The 20,149-nt window shown below is 41.5% G+C and overlaps 1 protein-coding gene across 1 annotated transcript; it reads left to right on the plus strand.

Annotated features, from left to right (window-relative positions):
* Positions 1-402: 402 nt before the first annotated feature.
* GINM1 (glycosylated integral membrane protein 1) lies at positions 403-18,893 on the plus strand. Its single transcript, XM_084202941.1, has 8 exons — positions 403-514; positions 8,799-8,858; positions 9,035-9,128; positions 11,842-11,993; positions 14,119-14,275; positions 15,033-15,163; positions 15,884-16,047; positions 17,965-18,893. Exons 1-8 carry the CDS (start codon positions 410-412, stop codon positions 18,071-18,073), a joined length of 972 nt encoding a protein of 323 aa, XP_084059067.1. The 5' UTR covers positions 403-409; the 3' UTR covers positions 18,074-18,893.
* Positions 18,894-20,149: the final 1,256 nt, after the last annotated feature.

Raw genomic sequence — 20,149 nt, forward strand, 5'->3', positions numbered from 1 at the left:
GCGCTGGGGGCTCACCTGCAGGAGTGCTCCGGCCCTACGACCCTCCCCAGGCAGAGCAGCTGACAGCAGCAGCCGCCTCACGGGAGCCTCACGACCTTTCACAAACAGCTGCAATTCCTAACACGATCTGTACGGGCACCTCCCTGAGTGCTTTCAAAGGCTGCATTCGCCTATCAAGCCTGACGGGGTCCTGCAGGCTCCGTACTCGCGCCTTATTCCGCAACGCCGAACTCGGGACCTCCCGGCGGCGGCGCTGCCCGGCCAGGGCCGGGGACAGTGACAGGGACGGGGGCAGTGACAGGGACAGGGGCAGGGCCGCGGCAGGGCCGGCCCCCTCCCGCCGCCTCCCCCGCTTCCTCCCGGCCCCGCCTGTTGATGTTTCACTTGCTTTTAATTCCCGGGTCGCAAGATGGAGGCGGCGCTGGGACGTCGGGAGCTGCTGCTGCTGCCGCTGTCGCTGCTGCTGCCGCCTCTGGCCGCCGCTCTGCTGGGCCCGGCCGCGCCGCTGGGACAGGTACCGCCGGGGCCAGCCCTGCCCTGCCACTGCCACTTTCCCTGTCCCTCTCCCTGCCGCTGTCCCTGTCCCTCTCCCTGTTCCTGCCCCGGCCCCGGCCCGTGTCCCGCTCCCTCGCAGGGGTGAGCCGGACACTACCGCGGGCAGACCGGGCTTCCCCTCTCCCTTTGCTAGTTCGTCCGTATGGGATTCGATGTGCTGTATCTGACAGGTCTGAGGGGGAAGGTAGTTACTTCTGTGCAGTGTAGATGTGTTTATATTGTATTTTCAGGCTTGTCTGCCTACATCTCCGTGGTTCGGTGCCGTACAAGTACGCACTGCTTTAGGTCCGCACTTGAGCCTAGCCTACTCGTGATTTGAACCGAGAAAAGGGGTGTATATCTATTTGATGTGTTGCTGTATATCTGTAAACACACAGGGCACTGTGTTGTTTGCTTTTCTATTCCAATATCTATGCTGTATCTTGGTGACGTCAGTTTTAAATTGGTGGCTTTTTAAAAGAGTGGAAGGAATATTTTGGGTACTGCTTAGGAGAACTTCACAGTGGGAATAAAAAGATTTGCCACAGCACCAGGTGAGTTCTGACTTCTAGAATTACAGAAGAGCTGGGTATTTCTGCCTGAGCTTGAATCATGATCAGATACTTCCTCTAAAATTGGTATAACTGTGAAGCCAAGGTGTAAGATCACAGAGGGAAGAATTGTGTGGGGTTTGTACTCAACTTGTCTAGCCAATGTCTAGCTACTGACCAGTTACCTGACCAAATTTATTATGCCTTTTTTTCCTCCAGAGTTACTTATTTATTAGTGTAATTTAAGTAAAACATTTCCAAGAAAGTCTGACAGAGGCCCTGCGCTGGCACATCCTGTGTTGCTAAGCAGGATTCATTCCTGGCCTTACTTCCTGGTTTCTGCTTCTCTTTATGACCTTTTGAAGAGAGACCTCCTTAGCTCTGATTTCAAAACGGGGATCTGGGTCTTCAGACTCCTACAAAAGTGCCTGAGGGCCTGGAGTGAGGTGGGCTAAAGAGAGCAGAGGGAGCTCAGTATTTGGGCACTTTGCCTGTCCCTCTGAGAAAGGGAGCGCAGGCTTGAATTTGCCAAAAGGCTCATGAAGTGACAATGTAATGCAGACTTGTGTTCTTGCTCACCTTCTACCGAGAAACTGTCACACTTCACACTGAAACTGCAGCTTGGTAGTTAAAGTTGTCGTGGCTGGCAGTTTTAAAGGACATGGAGGCACATTTGTGTCTGCTGTCTTTGGATATGAAAGCGTGAGCAGGGCACAGGGGTGCCGGGGCACTGCCATGTAAGGCAGCTTGGGGTCAGAGATAGAACAGGTATGTTTTGGAGTGTGAGTAGGGCTTGACTTTGGAACTGTAGTGCTTTATGGGCTCAGCTGTGCTGTTAGTGGGGTTGAGTTTGTCAATTTGTGCCATACTGCTCACATTGTCTTGTGAGCTCATGATTTGCTAGTTTGGAAGTGTCTGCACTCTTAGTTTTATATGGGTCTGGTGGCCTAAGTGAATGCAGAAAATTTCTTCTAAGAGTCAAAAAAGGACACACAAATCTTTTTTTTTTCTTTTTAAATGTTAAACTTAGCAAAATAAAAACCTGTGCTTTCTCCTGCACTATTTAGTTTTGTACATACAGAACCAGTTTTGGTCCAAAAGGAGCAGTGTGTCTGGAAAAAGTTTTGAGTAGAAGAGTCAATGTTTTTTGACACTGAGCTGTTTTTGGTGGCCTCTTAGGAACAGAAGTGCCTAGGCAGTGGGAATAGGCAGAGCGGGAATGCCATGCTGTCAGGTTGCCTTCAGAAGCTATGATCTCAGTGACAGTGGGCTATAGGGTCAGAATAACTGCGGTGTTTCCTCAGGATGGCTTGGGACTGCAGGCTGATTGGGAGCAGGCAGCATCAACATGGCCAGCTTTGCTTTGCCTGGACACCACAACTGTGCTTTACAACTCTGTGAGCCCACTGGCTGCGCTCTACTAACAGCTTTGCATTTTGTTAACTCTTCCATGTGGGGATTAAAGCTGGTGTCAAAGTTTACCTCCGTGCTGATGGCAGTAGTGTTACAAAAACCATAGTGTAAAGACTGAGGAAAAACTTTGAGACACTGGAATAGCATTTTGTAAGACTGAAATGCTTCTGTTCAGCTCTTTTGGAATGTGAACGCCTCAACTGTTGTGCAATACTTGTAATTTCTTTAAAAAGCTGTTTTGAAATCTGGACTTTTTTTTAATATTAGCATGTCTATTCTGGTTTTTATTTCTTCTCATAAAATTTGGATATGCAAAACTGGACTAAAAATTGATTTTAGACAAAATTGGGGGGTTGTTGTTGGTTTTTTGAGCTTTTTTTTCTTTAAAAAATTAAAGGGAATGATGCAATAAGACAACTGACTTTCACATTGAAGTAATGTTTCTAGTGCAAGGTCAGGAATAAGGTTTTGTGCTTTAGAGTATTTTTTAATGTGCTGATAGGAGCTTGCTAAAAGCAGTGCTAACACCATGTTATTTGCTTATTCTGTTTACCTCTTGATAATTTAGGCTAGCAGAGTTCTTTGTAAATAACATACTTGCCTACCAAACTTTTGTTCTTTTTAGTTTAGTTCAGTTGCCTGGAGAAAAAAAAAGCTTTTATATTATTTGTTGCTGCAAGAAACCTCTGTGTGGATGGGTCGTTTCACAACAGCAGGAAATAATTTTCACTGCATCAACCATTTGATGCAGTGAGTACAATGTATTTTAATCAAAGAAGAAACTTGTTAATAGCAGTGTGCTGGAATGTTTCTTCCATAGCTTTATGTCAGTTTCTCTATTAGCAGTACATGTGAATTTTGGGCCTAAAAGAGCTGACATCATCTTTCTATGTATATTTGATTAAATGAAAGCAGTATAATGCAAGTGTGTCTCTGATGTGAGACTAAGCATTCACCTTTAAAACTCATGATAAAATATCATGGTATGAGTTGGTTTAATAGAGAAGATACAAAGGCAGTTAAGTCTAGTAATAACACACATAGGGGAAAGGGAAGGATAAACCTGTTATGATAAGAGTCATTGTAAAACAAGGAAGGAATGAAAGTAAGTGTGCTTGTTCAAAAAAGCAAAGTAAAGCAAAAGCATCATGTCAGATTATTATATTAAGAAAGAGTTTAGCTAGTTAAGAAAATACTGGATGTAGTTATCGTACCCTAAATACTGTCATGCAGTTTAATAATGCCAAATCTAGATGGAGAAAATTTTGTACAAAAGTTTTCTAAAATGTGAGGCACAAATTAACATCCTGCAAATTTGTGAAATTCTGTCTTGTAATGTCAAGCTTTTAGCATGGTTACTTTTCAATTCAGTTATGCCTGATTGCAGATAAGACTCTACAACATAGTTCTGTTTTGATTCTTACAAATGAATTATGTGAAGCATGGATCATGGAGCCCTGGATTGCAATATATAGTTACACTGTTTGGAGCCAGTTGTCCATGTGAGTGCCAGGACTCAAGTGGTGTGAGCTTGTGTGGTAGTTTTGTTTGTCTATTCAGACACTTCTTTTCCCATAATCTCTTCTCAAAGTTAGAAACAGGTTATTGGTTTTGTCTATTTTTTACCTGTTTGGCAACCTGACATTTTTCAGTTGCAAACAGGATATCAGCAGTGCCTGGGTAATAGCTGTGAGGGGATTGTCTGCCTTTCAAGTCTCTGTACAGCTGGCCATCTTGTAAGGCATTGTGCCATCTGTTCCTAGGGCTGCCCACTTGGCTTCCCACAGGCCTTGGAGCAGAAAGAGCCTTGTTTGGAGAGCCTCAATGGAGAACAGCTGTGCTTCAAGTGGGCCAGCTGCTAGCAGCAGAATCTTGATTGGCTTTCTGTGACTGATGCAGCTGTATAGGACTGAGCAGTTACCCTGTACTGGGAGAAACAGTGCACCCCATCAGGTATTCACTGCCTGTGGATAAGGTTTTTCCATAATTCTTTAATCAGAAAATCAAATCTGTTTGAAGTTCCTGCATGATTGGACCCATCAGCTTTTTGTTTTGCAGCATTTTCTTTACAAAGCAATATTAGGTGAAATGTTCTCTGTAGATTTGTGTGGTGTTAGTCTTTGAGAATTAATGAATATTCCCTTTTAACTTATGCTAGATGATTTATATTCTTTGCTGACATCTTTTCCCCTTTTTGTTCTTTTGCTGCTACTGCGATTATACTGCCCCAGTTAGCAGTCCTGGATTCTGTTGTAGCACACAGTGAAAGAGAAAAGGAATAGAACATGATCACTACCTGCTTACCTCTGCAGATCCAAGCTCACAGAAATTCACTAGTTCACTGTAACCTGTGCCATCACACTGTTAGTGCTGCTGCTTAGCTGTCCTAGAACAGAATGACTTACATTTGCTGTATTCTTTGCAGGTTCTGTGGCCATCCACTGTAAATAGCACTGCTGAAGTACTAAAACAGGGATGAGAAATCATAGGAAAACTCTGGAGAGACATTTACATCCTATAAGAGTGTTAAGAATTATAGGGCCATTGTTTGAGCTCATTGGAGTTTTGTGTGAAGGCATTTACCAGCACAGGCGGGGACAAGGGGCTGTGAAATATGGAATGGGGCCAATGGTAAGCTGAAAGCACACCCCAGTTCTTAGGGACTTGAATTGCTTCTTGGGGCTGTCCTTTCATTCTGGCTCTGTCAAAGTACTGCTTTTTCAAATATCCCAGTGAATTCAGAACCTTTTAAATTACAGGCCTGTCTGAAGCTTGCATGATACTTGCATGTTAATACTGAAAAGTGTATTGTAAGTTTTACAAGCAAGTTTTACGCTCACAGTTGAGGCTTCTCCAGAAATTGACAGTGCAATAGTATGGACTACTGCAGAATTCCTATGTTGTGCTCTCTGTGGCTTTGTTACTGCAGGATTGGCTTACTATGCTTTTACAAAATAGGGGATGTGGGGTTATTTGCTGAACTCCATAACCACAAGACATATCTACAAAGCACTATAAAACACTTTCTTCCCTTCCACCCTCAGGCTGTGAATTTTATTATGGTAACATAAAAAAATTTCCTCTGTTGAACTTAAAGGATGTTCTGTAAGTGTGTGTCTTTAGCCCTAGGACTGGAAAGATGGGGATTTGAATTATCACTGGAGCACTTTCTAGCAAGTGTGACTTGTCAGACCAGGCATTTCATCCTGAAAGACTGGTGCAAGAGTTGTTGGCCTGCCACATCTGTTTCCCTCTCTTTCAGGAGGAATAAACAATGTGTGGCTCTTGAGCACTTATCAACATGCAGATATTGAAGGGATACCAATCAGGCCTGTGATAACAGGGGCAGTGCTATGCATCCCTTCTTCCCTGCTGTGGGTGAAAGTGGCTTAGCTGGGGTGTTGCTCTCTTCTCCTGTAAGCTGCTGCTTCCTTTCCCCAGCACTCCTGCCCAGCTTTTCATTGGAGTTGGCATGCATCTTGTTGTTTTTGCCATCCTGTAGATTTTGTTACGGGGTATGTGTAGGGTCAGGAAGATTGGCCACAGCAGGACCCATTGAGTTTTGAGTGTGGTACTGCAGGAGACACCAGTGGGAAGCCAAGGGAAGACAGCAGTGTGAAACCCACCTTCAAGGAAAGGTTAAGATTGAGCTGGAACACTGCTGTTTTCTGTGGGAAGATTAGAAGAGTAATGAACAACCTGTTCATAAATTGCAAAATGAGAGCATATAACAACTGAGTAGAATAGATGTACAGAATATGGGAAGATCTCAGTAGAATTTGTTGGATCTGGATGTGAACAGACTATTCCCAGGAATAGCAACAGTATGAGTTCCCTGTTGTGTGTGAATACAAAATTGCAAGGGCCATAATGCAGCTGTTGCAGGGGAATACTGATCGTTGATCTGAGTTACTGAGGAGCTTTATGAATCTGTACATTAAGGAGATGCATCACCATCACTTGAGATGGTGGTGAGGACAGATGTCTCCCAAGGAGATGCTGCAAGGACAGACAAATCATGCAGCAGAGGCAGTCTGACAATCTGTATGCATCAGAACAAGGAGCCCAGCTCATTCTTCCCAGCTGTGTTCTTGGACCTCTTGTGCTTGTCCATCTCTTCCTTGCTTGTTCAACTGACAGAAAAATGGTCTGACAAAAAAGGGAAAGTTTTTGTGCCAATTTAATGAGCTAAATTACCTCACTGACTTGGGATGGACGAGAGAGAAGGATAATGTGCAGGAGAGATCTGCACTCTCTCTTTCAGTGGCAGAGGCAGCAAGTGGTTAAGCTGTCTTATTTGTCTGCACCTTACGATCTGATTTTTGAACCTGTGACAGCACAGAAGCGATCCACTGAAATATTTCATTTCTTAAACATGTAATGTGTTCTTCAAGTGCAAGTTTTCAGTATGTTGCAGAATTCATAACAGTGCTTGTGGATACTGTGTCAACAGGGCTGACAGCTGTTTTGAAGGAAATTAATCATTGTATGTATAGCTAACTTTGTACATTTAACAGTCAATTGTTGAGCATATCTAGCTTCCTTCATGCCCTTCGCTTTCAAATAAAGCATTTGATTAAAAAAAAAAAAAAGGAGGGGATTTTCCTATTTTTCATCAGTCATTTCCTTTTTCTTGTAATCTCAGTGAGTCTCTTTGTAGATGTTGAAAAAAGATTGTGAAATAATTTCTGTGTAAAAAAAACTTCAGATGTAATTCATGGCTTAAAAATGAGGGACTGTTAAGACTGCCCGGAAAATCTATCTTTTGTGCCCTTTGAATTCCCAGAAAACAGAAAAACCTAGGAACAAAGTTTTTGTAATCTGTTAAACAGTTTGAGAGTGTAAAAGACTTAGAGCTCTGAATGCTAAGAGCTAAAATATCTAAAAGTTTGGTGGATTTTTATTTTGTTATTAATATACACAATTCTTAAAATATGAGAAGGAAATGAGTGGTTTGAGGAAATTATAAGAAGACAGGATAGAATATATCCTATGTTTATACTGTTAATCCAGTTTATATTTTTAGTTACAGAGTTCACTTCTCTGACTAATTTGGAAATTTTAATTTCCTTTGAATAGCTAGGATTTAAGTTTTGAAGAAAAGTCAGTATAAAAACCTGTTTCATAGAAGGGGCACTGAGGAAGAGATTTCTCTTTGGTCTTGGTGGCCAGAGAGTTTTCCTACTGATATGTCAAATGGTTCTGAAGTATTTCCAAGTTGCTTTGAACCAAAAGGTTATCTGTGCTAGGTCTGAAACCATTCTTCTCATGATGCCAGATTCCAGCTGAATCAGACTTGGAGGTTGTTTTTCAGTTTTTTGACAGTTCTGGCTACTTGAGTATTCTCATTAACACCCATTGTTTCAATGATTTTTTTTTTTTTACATTCTTGTCACGCTTCAGAGTTTTCTGTTCCTGAACTGGGCTGTATTATGTTAGGTATTGTATATTTCACATATTTTCTGGCTGAAAATCTAATGTTGCATAAAAATACAAAATGAAAAGTCTTTTTGTGTATTTACATTTTTATTTATTTTAAATTCTGAGCATGTTCAACTTTTTATTGAGACATGACTCACTTTTTAACTGCTGGTTGTGAAATTATGACTCAGCTACAGAGCTAAAGAAGTTTTGGATGTAGTTTTTTTCAGGGACAGACCTGGGACGCTTAAGGTCTCATTTGCAAAGCAGCCCCTGAAATTACAAGGGAGAAATAAGAGGACAGAATGAGTGATTCAATAAATTGCAGCAATTAGGGGTTGAAAGAAAGAAGCAAATCCCCATTTTCTGTGAGTTTGAGGTGTCCCATGTGGCATAGTTTGGGAATCATAACCAAAGAAACAGAATTCTGCTGGCAAAACTGAATGTTCTTTAGTATAGACTAACTTCACTTTGAAGATTAACTGCAGTGCTTAAAAAAACATTTACAGAGAATCTGATTTTTACCCTTTGTGGTCTATTATTTTTCAGCTAATATGAGAGACTTCCATTATATCCATGTGAAACAAGTGATTATTATTATTATTTTATCTTTATTACAAAAACCACAATCTATACATAGGGGGATGCAGATGTCATTCTATCTCTTCAAACCTTTTTATTAAAAAGAAAGTGAAAAGAACAGACTAATCCTTACATGAAACAAGAAAGCATATTCCTTTTCCTTCTGTCTGCTGGATAGAAAACCTGGGAATGCGCTCTGGGGTTAGTAAGAAGTCATTCTGCTAGGACAATAGAAGAAAGTTGCCTGCAATGGCTCATGTGTTTTCTCAAACTTAGATCTTCTATTTTTTTTTCCAGGAAGCAATTAGAGTTGGTGTTATGATGCTGAACACCAGTGGAGAACTTCACAAAGTACAGGTTTGTCCGGTTTTTCTATTTATTCAGTAAATTAATATGCAGTAAAACAAAGTATGCAGCAGCTGCAAGTATATCCTTTATTCTGACATCAGTCAGTACAGAGTGTGTTCCTCTGAGAGCAGAATTGCAGCACAGGGGCAGGAAACATACACTCATTCTGGCTGTCTTTCTTTCAGGTTCTTTTTAACATCACCTATGTTCATGGACAGGTATATCTAAATGACTTTCCTATGAAAAGCGGGGTTGCCCACATAACATGCCAAACAATATGTGAGTATTCTTTTTTTTTTTAATTTTCCTCCCTCCCCTGGGATATTTGGCTTCCCTGTTGTCTAGTAACCTAAGCTTACAATGGCTATGTGTTCTGTATTTTGTAAACCAGAGCATTGTGGAAACAAAACATTTCCCAAGGTAGGACAATTTTGGTATTAAAATGGATAAAAAAAATCTTGCCACCTTCATCTCAAGTCACATTAACAGGCTTGTGTGTAAATGGTCTAATCTGAAATCCAGACCTTGCCCATCTTTTCAAAAGCATGTTTTGCACTACAAGCTAGACAATGTAAACAGAAGGATGCAACTCCACCCTGCTAATGGCTGTGTCTCTAGGTTGGTTGGCATGTATCCAGAAGGAGATTCAATAACAAAAGTATGAATTGTTGTTAGGAAGATCTTTTAATAATATCACTTCTGTGTCTATTGGACAAACAAGCTTCTGCTGGATAGGATATAATAGCACAAATACTTTAATGACTGCAATAGTTAGTGACTTCAAATTGTCTTGAACCTGCTGTTTTTCCACTGATTCAATGCTACATTTTTTTGCAAAAAAACCAGAAAGTACTGTGTGTTTTTTTGGAGATCCACAGAGCATACAGAATAATTAATTTAACAGGGACTATCGGGCTTATTTGATTTAAGCTTCTGTTTTATTGAGAACAATCTTCTGCTGCATGAGATGCAGTCAGTCTCTAGGTTGATATCTGAGGTCATCCTCATCAGTCACTTACAGAATGCTAACACTTTTTTAAATTGCTTCTCTGAGCTGTGACCTTGTTGCTTGAACCCTTCTTTCCCAAGCATGATCAATTATTAATTTGACAGTATTTCTTTTCTGGAGAGGGAGAGCAGTAATCAAATTCTCTCTTTCACAAAACCATGGCAAAACGTCATTTACTGGCAAAATAACTCACTCCAGAAAAATAAGGATGATTTTATTGACTAATTCTGAGAGCCCCTGAGCACTCTTCTGTAGTTCCTATTAATTTCCCAATCATAGTTGTAGTGCTTGCGGTGACTGGTTTTGAATCTGAAACATTGAGGAAAATACTGATTTGACTTGGGAGCTAGAAACCTGAAACGCTTTATCTCCATGTTTGGGCCTGAGTCCCCAGCACAGTACCTCTCTCTGTTACCTGTAATGTAATGTTTCTACTATTTATTTACTAAATTACTGACAACAGATTCAGGTACTGTTTGTAAAATGCTAAAGAAATATCAAGATACTTATTAATAGAGGGGGGAAATGCTCCTGGGTGTATATAAAAACAAAACTTGACCTTAATTATCATGCTTTTGAATATTGGAGACCACATACTCTGACATCATTATCAGATCATTCTTGGCACCTTCATTCCCACTTGAAGTTCCCCCAAATGTCAGTTTTGGAAGTTTGTGTCACTCCTGTAAATGTAGTGGTGGTTGACCAGCCTGACACATGGTAAAAGCTGGGATCACAGGGAGCTTCAGCTGCTTGTCATCTTAGAGGCTTTGGGCCTTTAGTACATGCTTGCTGCTCCAAGTCAGAAAACATTCAGCAACCAGCTTAGTGCCCTGACTCACACCTGTAGGGAACTGTCCTTCTGCCACTTATTTTGGCAATGGAAGACATTACTAAATTATGCCAGAAAGTATTTTTCTATATTTTATATAAGAAAAATGGCTTTATGAGGAGAGGGATCACAGCATAAAAGTAGTGGACACGCTGAGTAGTTACTGTGTGACTGAGAGACCCAAGTCGAGCCTCATCCCACATTACCTGACAGGCTCAGAACTGCAAGTGACACACACACAGCACCAGTGGCTTAGCAGCAGAGATGGTTTGATCTCAATTCATGTCCCTTGGTATCTGCCTGCTGGAGAGATCCCCCACCTCCACTCTTGTGCTTCTCCAGGACTTCTGTTCTAGCAGGCCCTCACCTAAAGCAGAGGTGTGGTAACTGGGAGAAGAATACTGTGACTATGCAGAAACAGCCAGGGTAGAAGGGCAGTTCCGTGTGTACTTGTAGAATATCAAGTTGTTGAGATAACTGAAAGGTTTTGGGTAGGAAGAGAGGTTGAGGTGTCACCAGTCACATAGGGAAACAGAGAGGGGGACCGAAAAATATGTAGGAGGGAACTGGCACTCATCTTGAGCAGGAGATGCAGTGTGCCTGGAAAAGACTCTATTTATTTCTGTATTCAGAGGAAGGGGAATGTTGTGCAAACGAAGATGTTTACACAGGTGGCTGGCTAGGCTGTGACATTGCTCTTATGAACTCCTTTGGACAACTGAAATAAGAATGCAGCAATAACCAAGCTAAAGAGCTCTGCTTAGACTGCTTAAATGCAAACCTCAAAGGTAGGGATGTGACATTGTTTGCAGGCTCCCTGAGTCAGGGGATTGTTTAGCTCTGCTGTGTTATGAGACCTGCTCTGGCTCTGATTTGGTGATATACTGGTAAAAAATCATGGCACCAGTTTTAGCTGTTGGCCCAGATTACTACTGGTTGTAAAAGCAGTTACTGGAAGTGTTAAGGACATCAACATAGCACACATGTTCTGTCATGTCTGGCTTGATGCTAGTGGTGCTCTGACTTCCCCATTCAGCTGCTGCATGTGCAGAGGCATCTGTGTCAGAGTTGCACCTATTTTCTCTATGGCAGGGTACTGCTTTCTGGCTGAGGTGTTTCTCTTTGAAAATCATGACATTGTGTGTTAACAGTGGAGAACAGAAGCTTGGATAACTTACTGGATCAGCAGCACCTGGGAACCGTCAGTGTTCGAATCATGGTTCACGAGTGGCCTTTGGCATCCACTTCTGATTTGCAGCTGATTGTCATTCAGGAGGAAGTGACAGAAATTGATGGGAAACAGGTACAACATTCTGCTTGTTTTTAATTTAGGAGAGGCAAGTAGTTCCCAGGGATTACAAGGTTTACATTTATCTGGCTGGTGATTAGAACACAAAGTATATAATTAATGTTAACTAACACAGTACTGAGGGAGACAACAGCAGAGTTGGCAGCATAATAGTGGGGGTGTCTCATGAGGAAACTTCAAGTTTTAATGCTTCTTTTCATATTTTAATAATTATCATTAACTATATCACATGCACTTTGAATAAGTGAATTTGTGCAAGCAAAGCCAGACTCACAAGCAAGAGTTGACGTATAAAATAATGTACACAACTAACAAAAGGGGCATAGGCTCATTCTGCATCTTGAGGTTTTCCCCATTGTTTATTCCAAGCTAACAAAAGGTTTCAAAGAGGTAGCATAGGGAACAGCTTGCAGCAGGAAACACTTATGGCAAGTGGGCTTACTGTGAAAGCCCACTACACCTGAGAGCTTAGTCTTAGAAGAGTTTTGCATGTAAGATAATTTCAGTCTTGATAATGAACTTGGATTTTGAGATGAACAAGCACCTCCACTCCTCTGATTCTAACTGTATTTGCACAAATAGCAGTCAATGTGAGGGGTTGCAATTCTAGCTGAGGTTGAAATGTGCAGAACTGAGTTCTCAAAATCACCTGTATGGTGTAGTTGATTTACTAACTAAAGAGATTCTGTAGAAAAGATCCAACTGCTGAAGCCAGCAACCGGCTTGTTTCTGCACATCTGCATCTTACATGTAGCCAGGCTTTTTTGAAGCTGGCTTGTGTTCTGCTGCCTTTTCTTTCTTTAAAGGATAATGATCATAATACCATTGATCCTTGATTAATTGCATAGTCAGCATACAGTAGTTTTTACAGGGATCTGTATCATGTTAGAATCTTAGTCTGTTAGTGAAAAGCCCCACTGAGAGGTCTGTAGCTTTTCCAATAAGGCCTTTATCCCAATAATAGCCTAAGAATCATGGTTTGATTCAGTTGTTACACAACAATGGCATTGGATTTCAGGCCTCAAACTAGACCCCACAATGCATTTCAGATTTTCATAGGGACCAAGTAAAAACAACCAGAGAGCCAGTGCTCTTTCCTTGATTGTTCCTTTAAGTCAAAAGCAATCCCACATAAGCACAGCAGAGGAGCAGAATCACCTCCCTCAACCTTCTGGCCACACTGCTTTTGCTGCAGCCCCAGGACAGAGTTTGCTTTCTGGAATGTGGGTGCACATTCCTAGGTCATGTTGAGCTTTTCATCCACCAACACTGCCAAGTCCTTTTCCCTAAGCCTGCTCTTTTATCCATTTGCTGCCCAGCCTGTACTTGTGCTTGGAACTGCCCCAGCCCAGGTACAGCACCTTGCACTTGGCCTTGCTGAACTTCGTGAGGGGTCCCCCTCTCAGACCTGTTCAGCTGCTTCTGGGTGGCATCTCTTCCCTTCAGCAGGCTGACCACATGGTGTCATCAACAAACTTGCTGAGGGTGCACTCAGGCGCTCTCTGTGATGCCAGCAAAGTTGTTAAACAGCAGCAGTGCAAATACCCATCCCTGAGGACACCACTTGTCACTGATCTCCATTTGGATATTGAGCCATTGGCAGCAACTTTCTAGAGTGGAAGCATCCAGCCAAAGCCATATCTACTGCCTGGTGCATCTGTCAAGTGCATGTCTCTTGGTTGGAGACAAGGAGTTCAAACTGGACACTGTCAAATGCTGTGACACTTGGCTTTCAGTTGTTGAAAACAAGAAATGTTCATGCAAAAGCAGAAATGTCAGTCTTGCCTTATTAAGAATTTCAATGTTTGCAAGTGCTTTCACTACATATCTGAGTTTTCCATGCCCTAAAATGCCACCCTGCAAGAGGACAGTGATGTACCATGTAAGTGATTAAAAAGGCCCATGGACTGACTACCATGTGCTTTTCCAGGGAGCAAGACCCAGTCTGTTCAGCATGTTTTCTTATGTGGTATGGTCTACAGAAGTGTGATATGTGAAAACAAAGAATACCAGTATACATCTTAGTGGCCTGGAGTTCTTTGGGATGTACTGTTGTCCTCTGCCAGGCTGTTTCAGTCTTACTTTAAATTCAGTAATATCATGTTTGCATCTTTTGTAGGTTCAGCAGGAAGAAGTAACAGAAATAGATATTTTAGTAAAGGACCTGAGAGTACTCAGACATTCCAACTACACGGTCCCTTTGAAAGAGAGCATGCTGTACTCCTTGCCAAGGGACAACGACGTGTTATTTACACTGCCCAACCTCTCAGGAAAAGGTATCTCTCAGCTGTTAAGTAGCATTTTCATCCATATTCAAAGTATTGCTTTTCAGGGTAAGAGAACATCATTTATCCCTTGTTCTACATAGTGAAAGAGTTTCTTCATTAACAGGGACAGGTTTTATTTTATATGTCTTGGTTTTTATTTTTTTTTAAACACCTAAATTCAACTCTTCATATTAGGTGTTTTATTTGTTTGTTTTCAAATCTGTTCTCCTTTGAAGTACTTGATACTTGGCAGTCTGCAATCCAGACATCTGACAGGAATAAATTTCTCTCTCAGATCTGCAATGGAAGTTTCTCTACAGCTCCCCCTTTTTCCTGAGAATGAAAGAGAAAACTGTAGAGGAAATACCTGTCTGGGTAAATTCCAAATCACAGAACAGTTTTCTGTTATTAAACTTGAACAACTTAAAAGCAATAGAAGTTACTTGATGCCTTAATTTTATTTCAGTTTTGTTTAATCAAAAACTGTCAAGGATTTAATTGGAGTAGAATATTTTAATCTAGTCCATCACCTGTTAATCTGATGACAATTGAAATTTACAGCTAAGGGCATAGCTAAAGGCTGCACTTTAACATTGTTTCTGCTTCTTACCAAGTTCACTGCTCAAGTCAAAAAAAGCCTTCTGTTCTTGCTGTAAATGTGTGAGAACTGTACCCTCTGCAGAGAAACATAGCATGTCTTTATTTTCCTTCAGAGTAGATTGAACAAAAAGCAAACTCTCCCCTAAATCTAGCTCTGCTTCTTCAGATATTCAAGATCCACTGCAGACTACCAGTCAGTACCTCATCCAGCAAGTAGAAACTACCGTGGATGAAGAGACATTACCTGGCAAGTTACCAGAGACCCCTCTTAGGATAGAACCTCCATCTTCTTACAAGGTGCTTTTGCTGTTTGTTTGCTTGCTTTAATTATTAACATAATTATTAGTATATAAATACAATTATTTAAAGACAGGCAATCACTAAGACCAGTGGATTTTTTCAGATAAACCCCAAATAAACCAAAAAACCCTCCTAAAATTTCTGTTCAGCAGTGACAAGCCCAGTAGGAATCCACTGGGCTTCTAAGTCTTGCCATGTTCTGAGCACACAGATATTTCACAATAGTCAGTTGTGACATTTACATTATACTGAGCTAAGCATTTATGACAATTTCAAATATTGCTCAGCTTTAAATTCCACCATTTTCTCCTGACTCAGCCCAAGCGCTAACCCCTCTGAGAAATGGACTACTGGTCTCACCTGCTGTAGGAAACACAGTAACAGCTGGAGAAGTTCAGCTCCAGCTTAGGCAAGGATGGGTTTCGTGGCCTCCTCTGTGGCCAAAACACTCACAGTTACAACCCATCTGTCTGCTCTGTTCAAGTGTCCTTCATTTTCTGAAGGGGCCTTTAATGAACAGAGAACTAAATCTTCACCTGTTTCTAACTTTGAACAATAAAGATAGCTAAGCCACCAGTCAATTCCATCATGCTTTTATGTATGTTTAAGTAAAATTATCGCCATGTAATGTGATTTACCAGTAGCTAAATAAAAAAAAAACCCAAAACCCAGCAGTTGCTTTGTTTTGCAATCTTTGTATTTTTACCTGTTTTGTAGGTGATGTGCCAGTGGGTGGAAGACTTGAGAAAAGGGTTGTGCAGATTCTGGTTTCAATCTCTACCTATCTTGTTCAGTTTCATGGAAGTTGTTGTTGTTGGAGTTGTTGGAGCAGCTCTTATTATCAAAGTCTTAAAGCTGATTCTCCCATCCTGTGAAAATAAGTAAGTAATTTTTGTAATTCTTTTTTTTTTTTGCTTAGTCTTAGAAGACTTTGCATGTAAGATAATTTCAGTCTTGATAATGAACATGGATTTTGAGATGAACAAGCACCTCCACCCCTCTGATTCTAACTGTATTTGCACAAATAGCAAAATATTGACTAAAAGAATCTTCCAAGAAGCAGGCTCATTCTGTAGGATAGTTGTAGCAAGAATTCAATGAGAAAGCTACTGGTAACTTTCCATTCCAAGTGCACTTCTGACAAGTAGGCATTTCAGAGAGACGTGGGAAAGTATTTCACTGGAAATGTCTTTAGCTGAGCTGTCATACTGCCACATTTTTACCAAGTCTTCTAAGGACTACATTGTGAGATGCTATTAACATAGTTCCAAGAAGGGGTAGAAACTAGGTCTAAACAATTCCAACATCTCCAAATCTTCTCATACTCCTACTGTGTTGGAGTTTTACAGTAGTTTTGAAAGGCCTCAAGTTTGGCTTTGCAGATTTCCACGGGAATTCTCCAAGGGGGAAGCCCTACCGCTGTAGGCTGCTTCCAAGCCATAGTGACTGCTGCTGGCATAGGTGGCAAGAGGCCACAAATAAAGCTGATTGCCTGCAAGGGCTGTATCCACTCGCTGTGTTCCAAGAAATGTTAGTGTTGCTGGTGAGAGCAAGGTCTCCGAGCAAGGGGTAGAAAGGTGAATTAGTAACTGCAGGTCATAAATCAGTGTAGATTTAGTGCTGGAATTATGCACTTTAAAGCAACCTAAGTCAGCGCTGGAAGAGCTGTCCCTTGGAACTTCATGTTCTTTGGGAAGCACTGACAGTGCAGTATACTTCACCAGCCCCAAGCACAGCTGCCTGCTTCAAATGCAGCTGATCAGCTGTGCCTCTGAATGGCCCTGCATGCAGTTAATTTATGTATCCACTCATGGGTACAGGTGTTCTTGGTCCTTCTGACAAACCGGGAAAATGGAGTGTTGGAGGATCACGAAGGTTGGAAACTGCAGCCACAAAAGAGGCAGTGCTTCCCCTGGCATTTCACACAGCGTGCTGTCAGATGGGAGGGCTCCCCTGGTTAGAGCAGAAACAGTGGAGAAACACTTTGTACTTTCCCCAGCAGTAAGCAGCTTACCTCTGGCAGTAAGTAGCTTAACACTGCCACGTATGAAACTGAACTAAATGGAACTGGGAAGAAAATTCTAATCCAAACAAACTGTTCAGCAAAGTGGATGATAACCTGTCTGTAGCAGAGGTCAGTATGGAGCAGAGGAACCAGCTTGCAGTAATTTCTCTTCCAGATGAGGAACATGGGGCTTGCTCATGCCTTGTTAGAGCGTATAAAGAAATTGAACCGCTCCCTCCATTTAAAAGAAAAACAACAAACTAAACCCCCCAAAAACAACCCCTAAACCACACAGTTATTTTCTTGCTACCTGCGTAAAGTGGTCCTCTAAAGAATGGTAGAGGTTTAACTCAGGATTGTAAACCAGTAAGAATGAGCAGAACATTTCATCTGGTGAGTGACATTTGCAGATGTGAGTTGGGACCTCATCCCAAGTCTTCAATGCCATTCCACATTACACTGATAAAACTGGAGGCTGTTGCTGAGTCCTGGAGAATCAGCTGTAGGTCCTGACAGCAAACAGTTTTAGGCTACTCTGAAACTGAGCAGCTAGAACCTGCACTGCTGACATTTCAGATGTAGAATCTTGGCAAATGGAGCCCTCAAAAACCACAGCCACTACATTCTGGAAGCATTTTTCATTGCAACTTCATATAAGAGATATTCTGAGGGTAATACTCAGTTAATGCATTGATTTAAATTAAGTTTGGGGAGTTTAAGAATAAGTCCAATGTTTAGAAGACAGAATTGTTTTGTGTATTGTTTTCTAATGCCAGGTAATCTTACCTTTCAGAGGCATCCTTCTCCTGGATCAAGTCAGCTTTGTACCGGTGACTACCATCAGCCTGCCTTCAGACCTTTCAGACAGGAAAAATAATTTAGATGAGAAAGCATGTACTTAATACTGTATTTACTTTGGAGTTACTCATTTTTAAAAACACACTTTTAGTTGATCTGATATTTGGCACCTGATCTTAATACTTTGTTTTTTTTCCTACTAAGAAAACTTAAGTCAGTTGATTAATTGATAAAAGGCCACTCAGGCCAAGGGCCAAAGCTGACTTCCTTGTGCCTCTCCATAAACAAGCAGCCTTTTCAGAAGCTTCAAAGTAGAACAGCTGCCTTTTCAGAAGTTTCAAAATAGAGCAGCTTTCCACCCTGAGGGCTACCATTGGTTTTAACTTCTGTGAAGTCACTTTTCCACACCTCAGACAGGAAGCTGGCTGCCTTCATGCCCATAAACCAAGTCAGCTGTCCTGACTAACAAGATGATGAAATTCAGGGTGTCCTTAAGTCCGGAGATAGCATTCTTCTAAAAAATATGAGGAAATTTTGCAAACATCAGCTGTGCCTGCAAACCTAAGCACAGCTGCCCCACCTGGTTCCAGGTCTCCTAGGGTTCAGTGTGTCTTGCCAGGAAGATACCACTACCAAACATCTGTGTTACTCAAAAGACCTGACATTTTGTATACGCAAAAGAAAAATTTGAACGGAAGATTTGTATTTCAAGCACTTTACATTTTTATGGTCCCTTCCACTCATAAAAATTGTTAGCAGTTGTAACCAGCTTGCTTTTTGTATCTGTGACAGCAGTACTTTATGAAGTCCCAAAAGAAAAATGAAAATTCCATTAAATTCTACAGAAATACTGGCTTACTATTGCTGAGTAGGCCCAGTCTGCTCATGCCAGTTTGTACTGTTAACATTTTTCAAATAAACATTTAAATTGTTTATTAGACTGTGTTCGTGTGTGCATTTGTAGTTAGGTAAAACAGTGGTTTGCAAACATTTCAGACTCAGGGCCCTGACTGTTTCTTAGCTTTTCATTGTTCTTGCTTACAGAAATTGTTTGTCAAAAGAATGAATAGGGAAAAAACCTCAGAACAGTAACTACCTGACAGTAGACAGCACAGTTACCATCTGCGTGATCAGAATTACCTGTGTTCACAGCTGGAGTTGTGAGAGTGAGGGAGAAAAGCTGGGATTCCTCCCTCCTCCTGCCCTAAGGAAACATCATGTGTTTAATGAGATCCAAGTTACTCAGCTGCTGGTCTGTGACAGGAACAACTCTGACTGTCTCACTGAGCTGACAGCACTGCAGTGATAAAAGGAACATTTCTAACACCGACTTGGCCTTGTAAAAACACCAAACCAACCTCACCACCCAGCAGTGCAGCGTAGTACACAACACACCAGCTCAAGAAACACTGCTCAAACTTCCTCTTTTGTTCTAGTACCTTGTGGGTGGCAGAGGGATTGCCACCCATGGCTGAACAGGAAACTGCTAGAATTAGCACAGGAGTGGTGACTGCACAGAGAACAGCAAGTACTCAAACAGGTGTAGACAGACTTGTCTGTACATGGATATTGCCTGGCCCCTCCATTAGCCTTGCTCAAGAAGTGATGCACAAGGCTGAAATTAGTTTCTTCTGGGGAAAAAAAATAGGATGGACAAGAAACACAGTAGTTCTCCCTTAGTGCATAAACACTGTAGGAATTATGCTGCAGATGGAAACTTGGCAGCTGTTTGCATGTGCTCTTTGCATCCCTCCTTATGAAACTGGAAACCAAGCACCTGCAACAGCTACAAGGAGATTTAGCTTCTCTAAGCAGCTGCCACAAATGCATGGTTAAGCCTGAAAGTGTTGGTACTGCTTCAAAACTTGGCTGATTTCTGTAAAGTTACAAAGCAGCAGGAAAGAAGTATGACCATCATGTTAATGGAATTCTAAAAATAGTGCAAATCTTGAACACAGTAACTGCCAGGCAGTTTCTGCTGCTTTATGGAGCTGGAGTTATTAAGTCTTTAAAAAGTTAAAGGTTTTGTGTTTCTGCTTTAGCATGCACATGGTTTTCCCAAATCACAAGTCTCATGCCTTTCAGAGGAGTGCTACTCTGAACTATTTTGTAAATTGATTAAAAAACCACCTCACCCAACTAAGACAACAAGGATAGGGCAACTGTCCTGCATGCCAGTC

This window comes from Fringilla coelebs (genome assembly GCF_963513975.1).
Source record: "Fringilla coelebs genome assembly, chromosome: 3".
In the NCBI taxonomy this organism is placed as follows: Eukaryota; Metazoa; Chordata; class Aves; order Passeriformes; family Fringillidae; genus Fringilla; species Fringilla coelebs.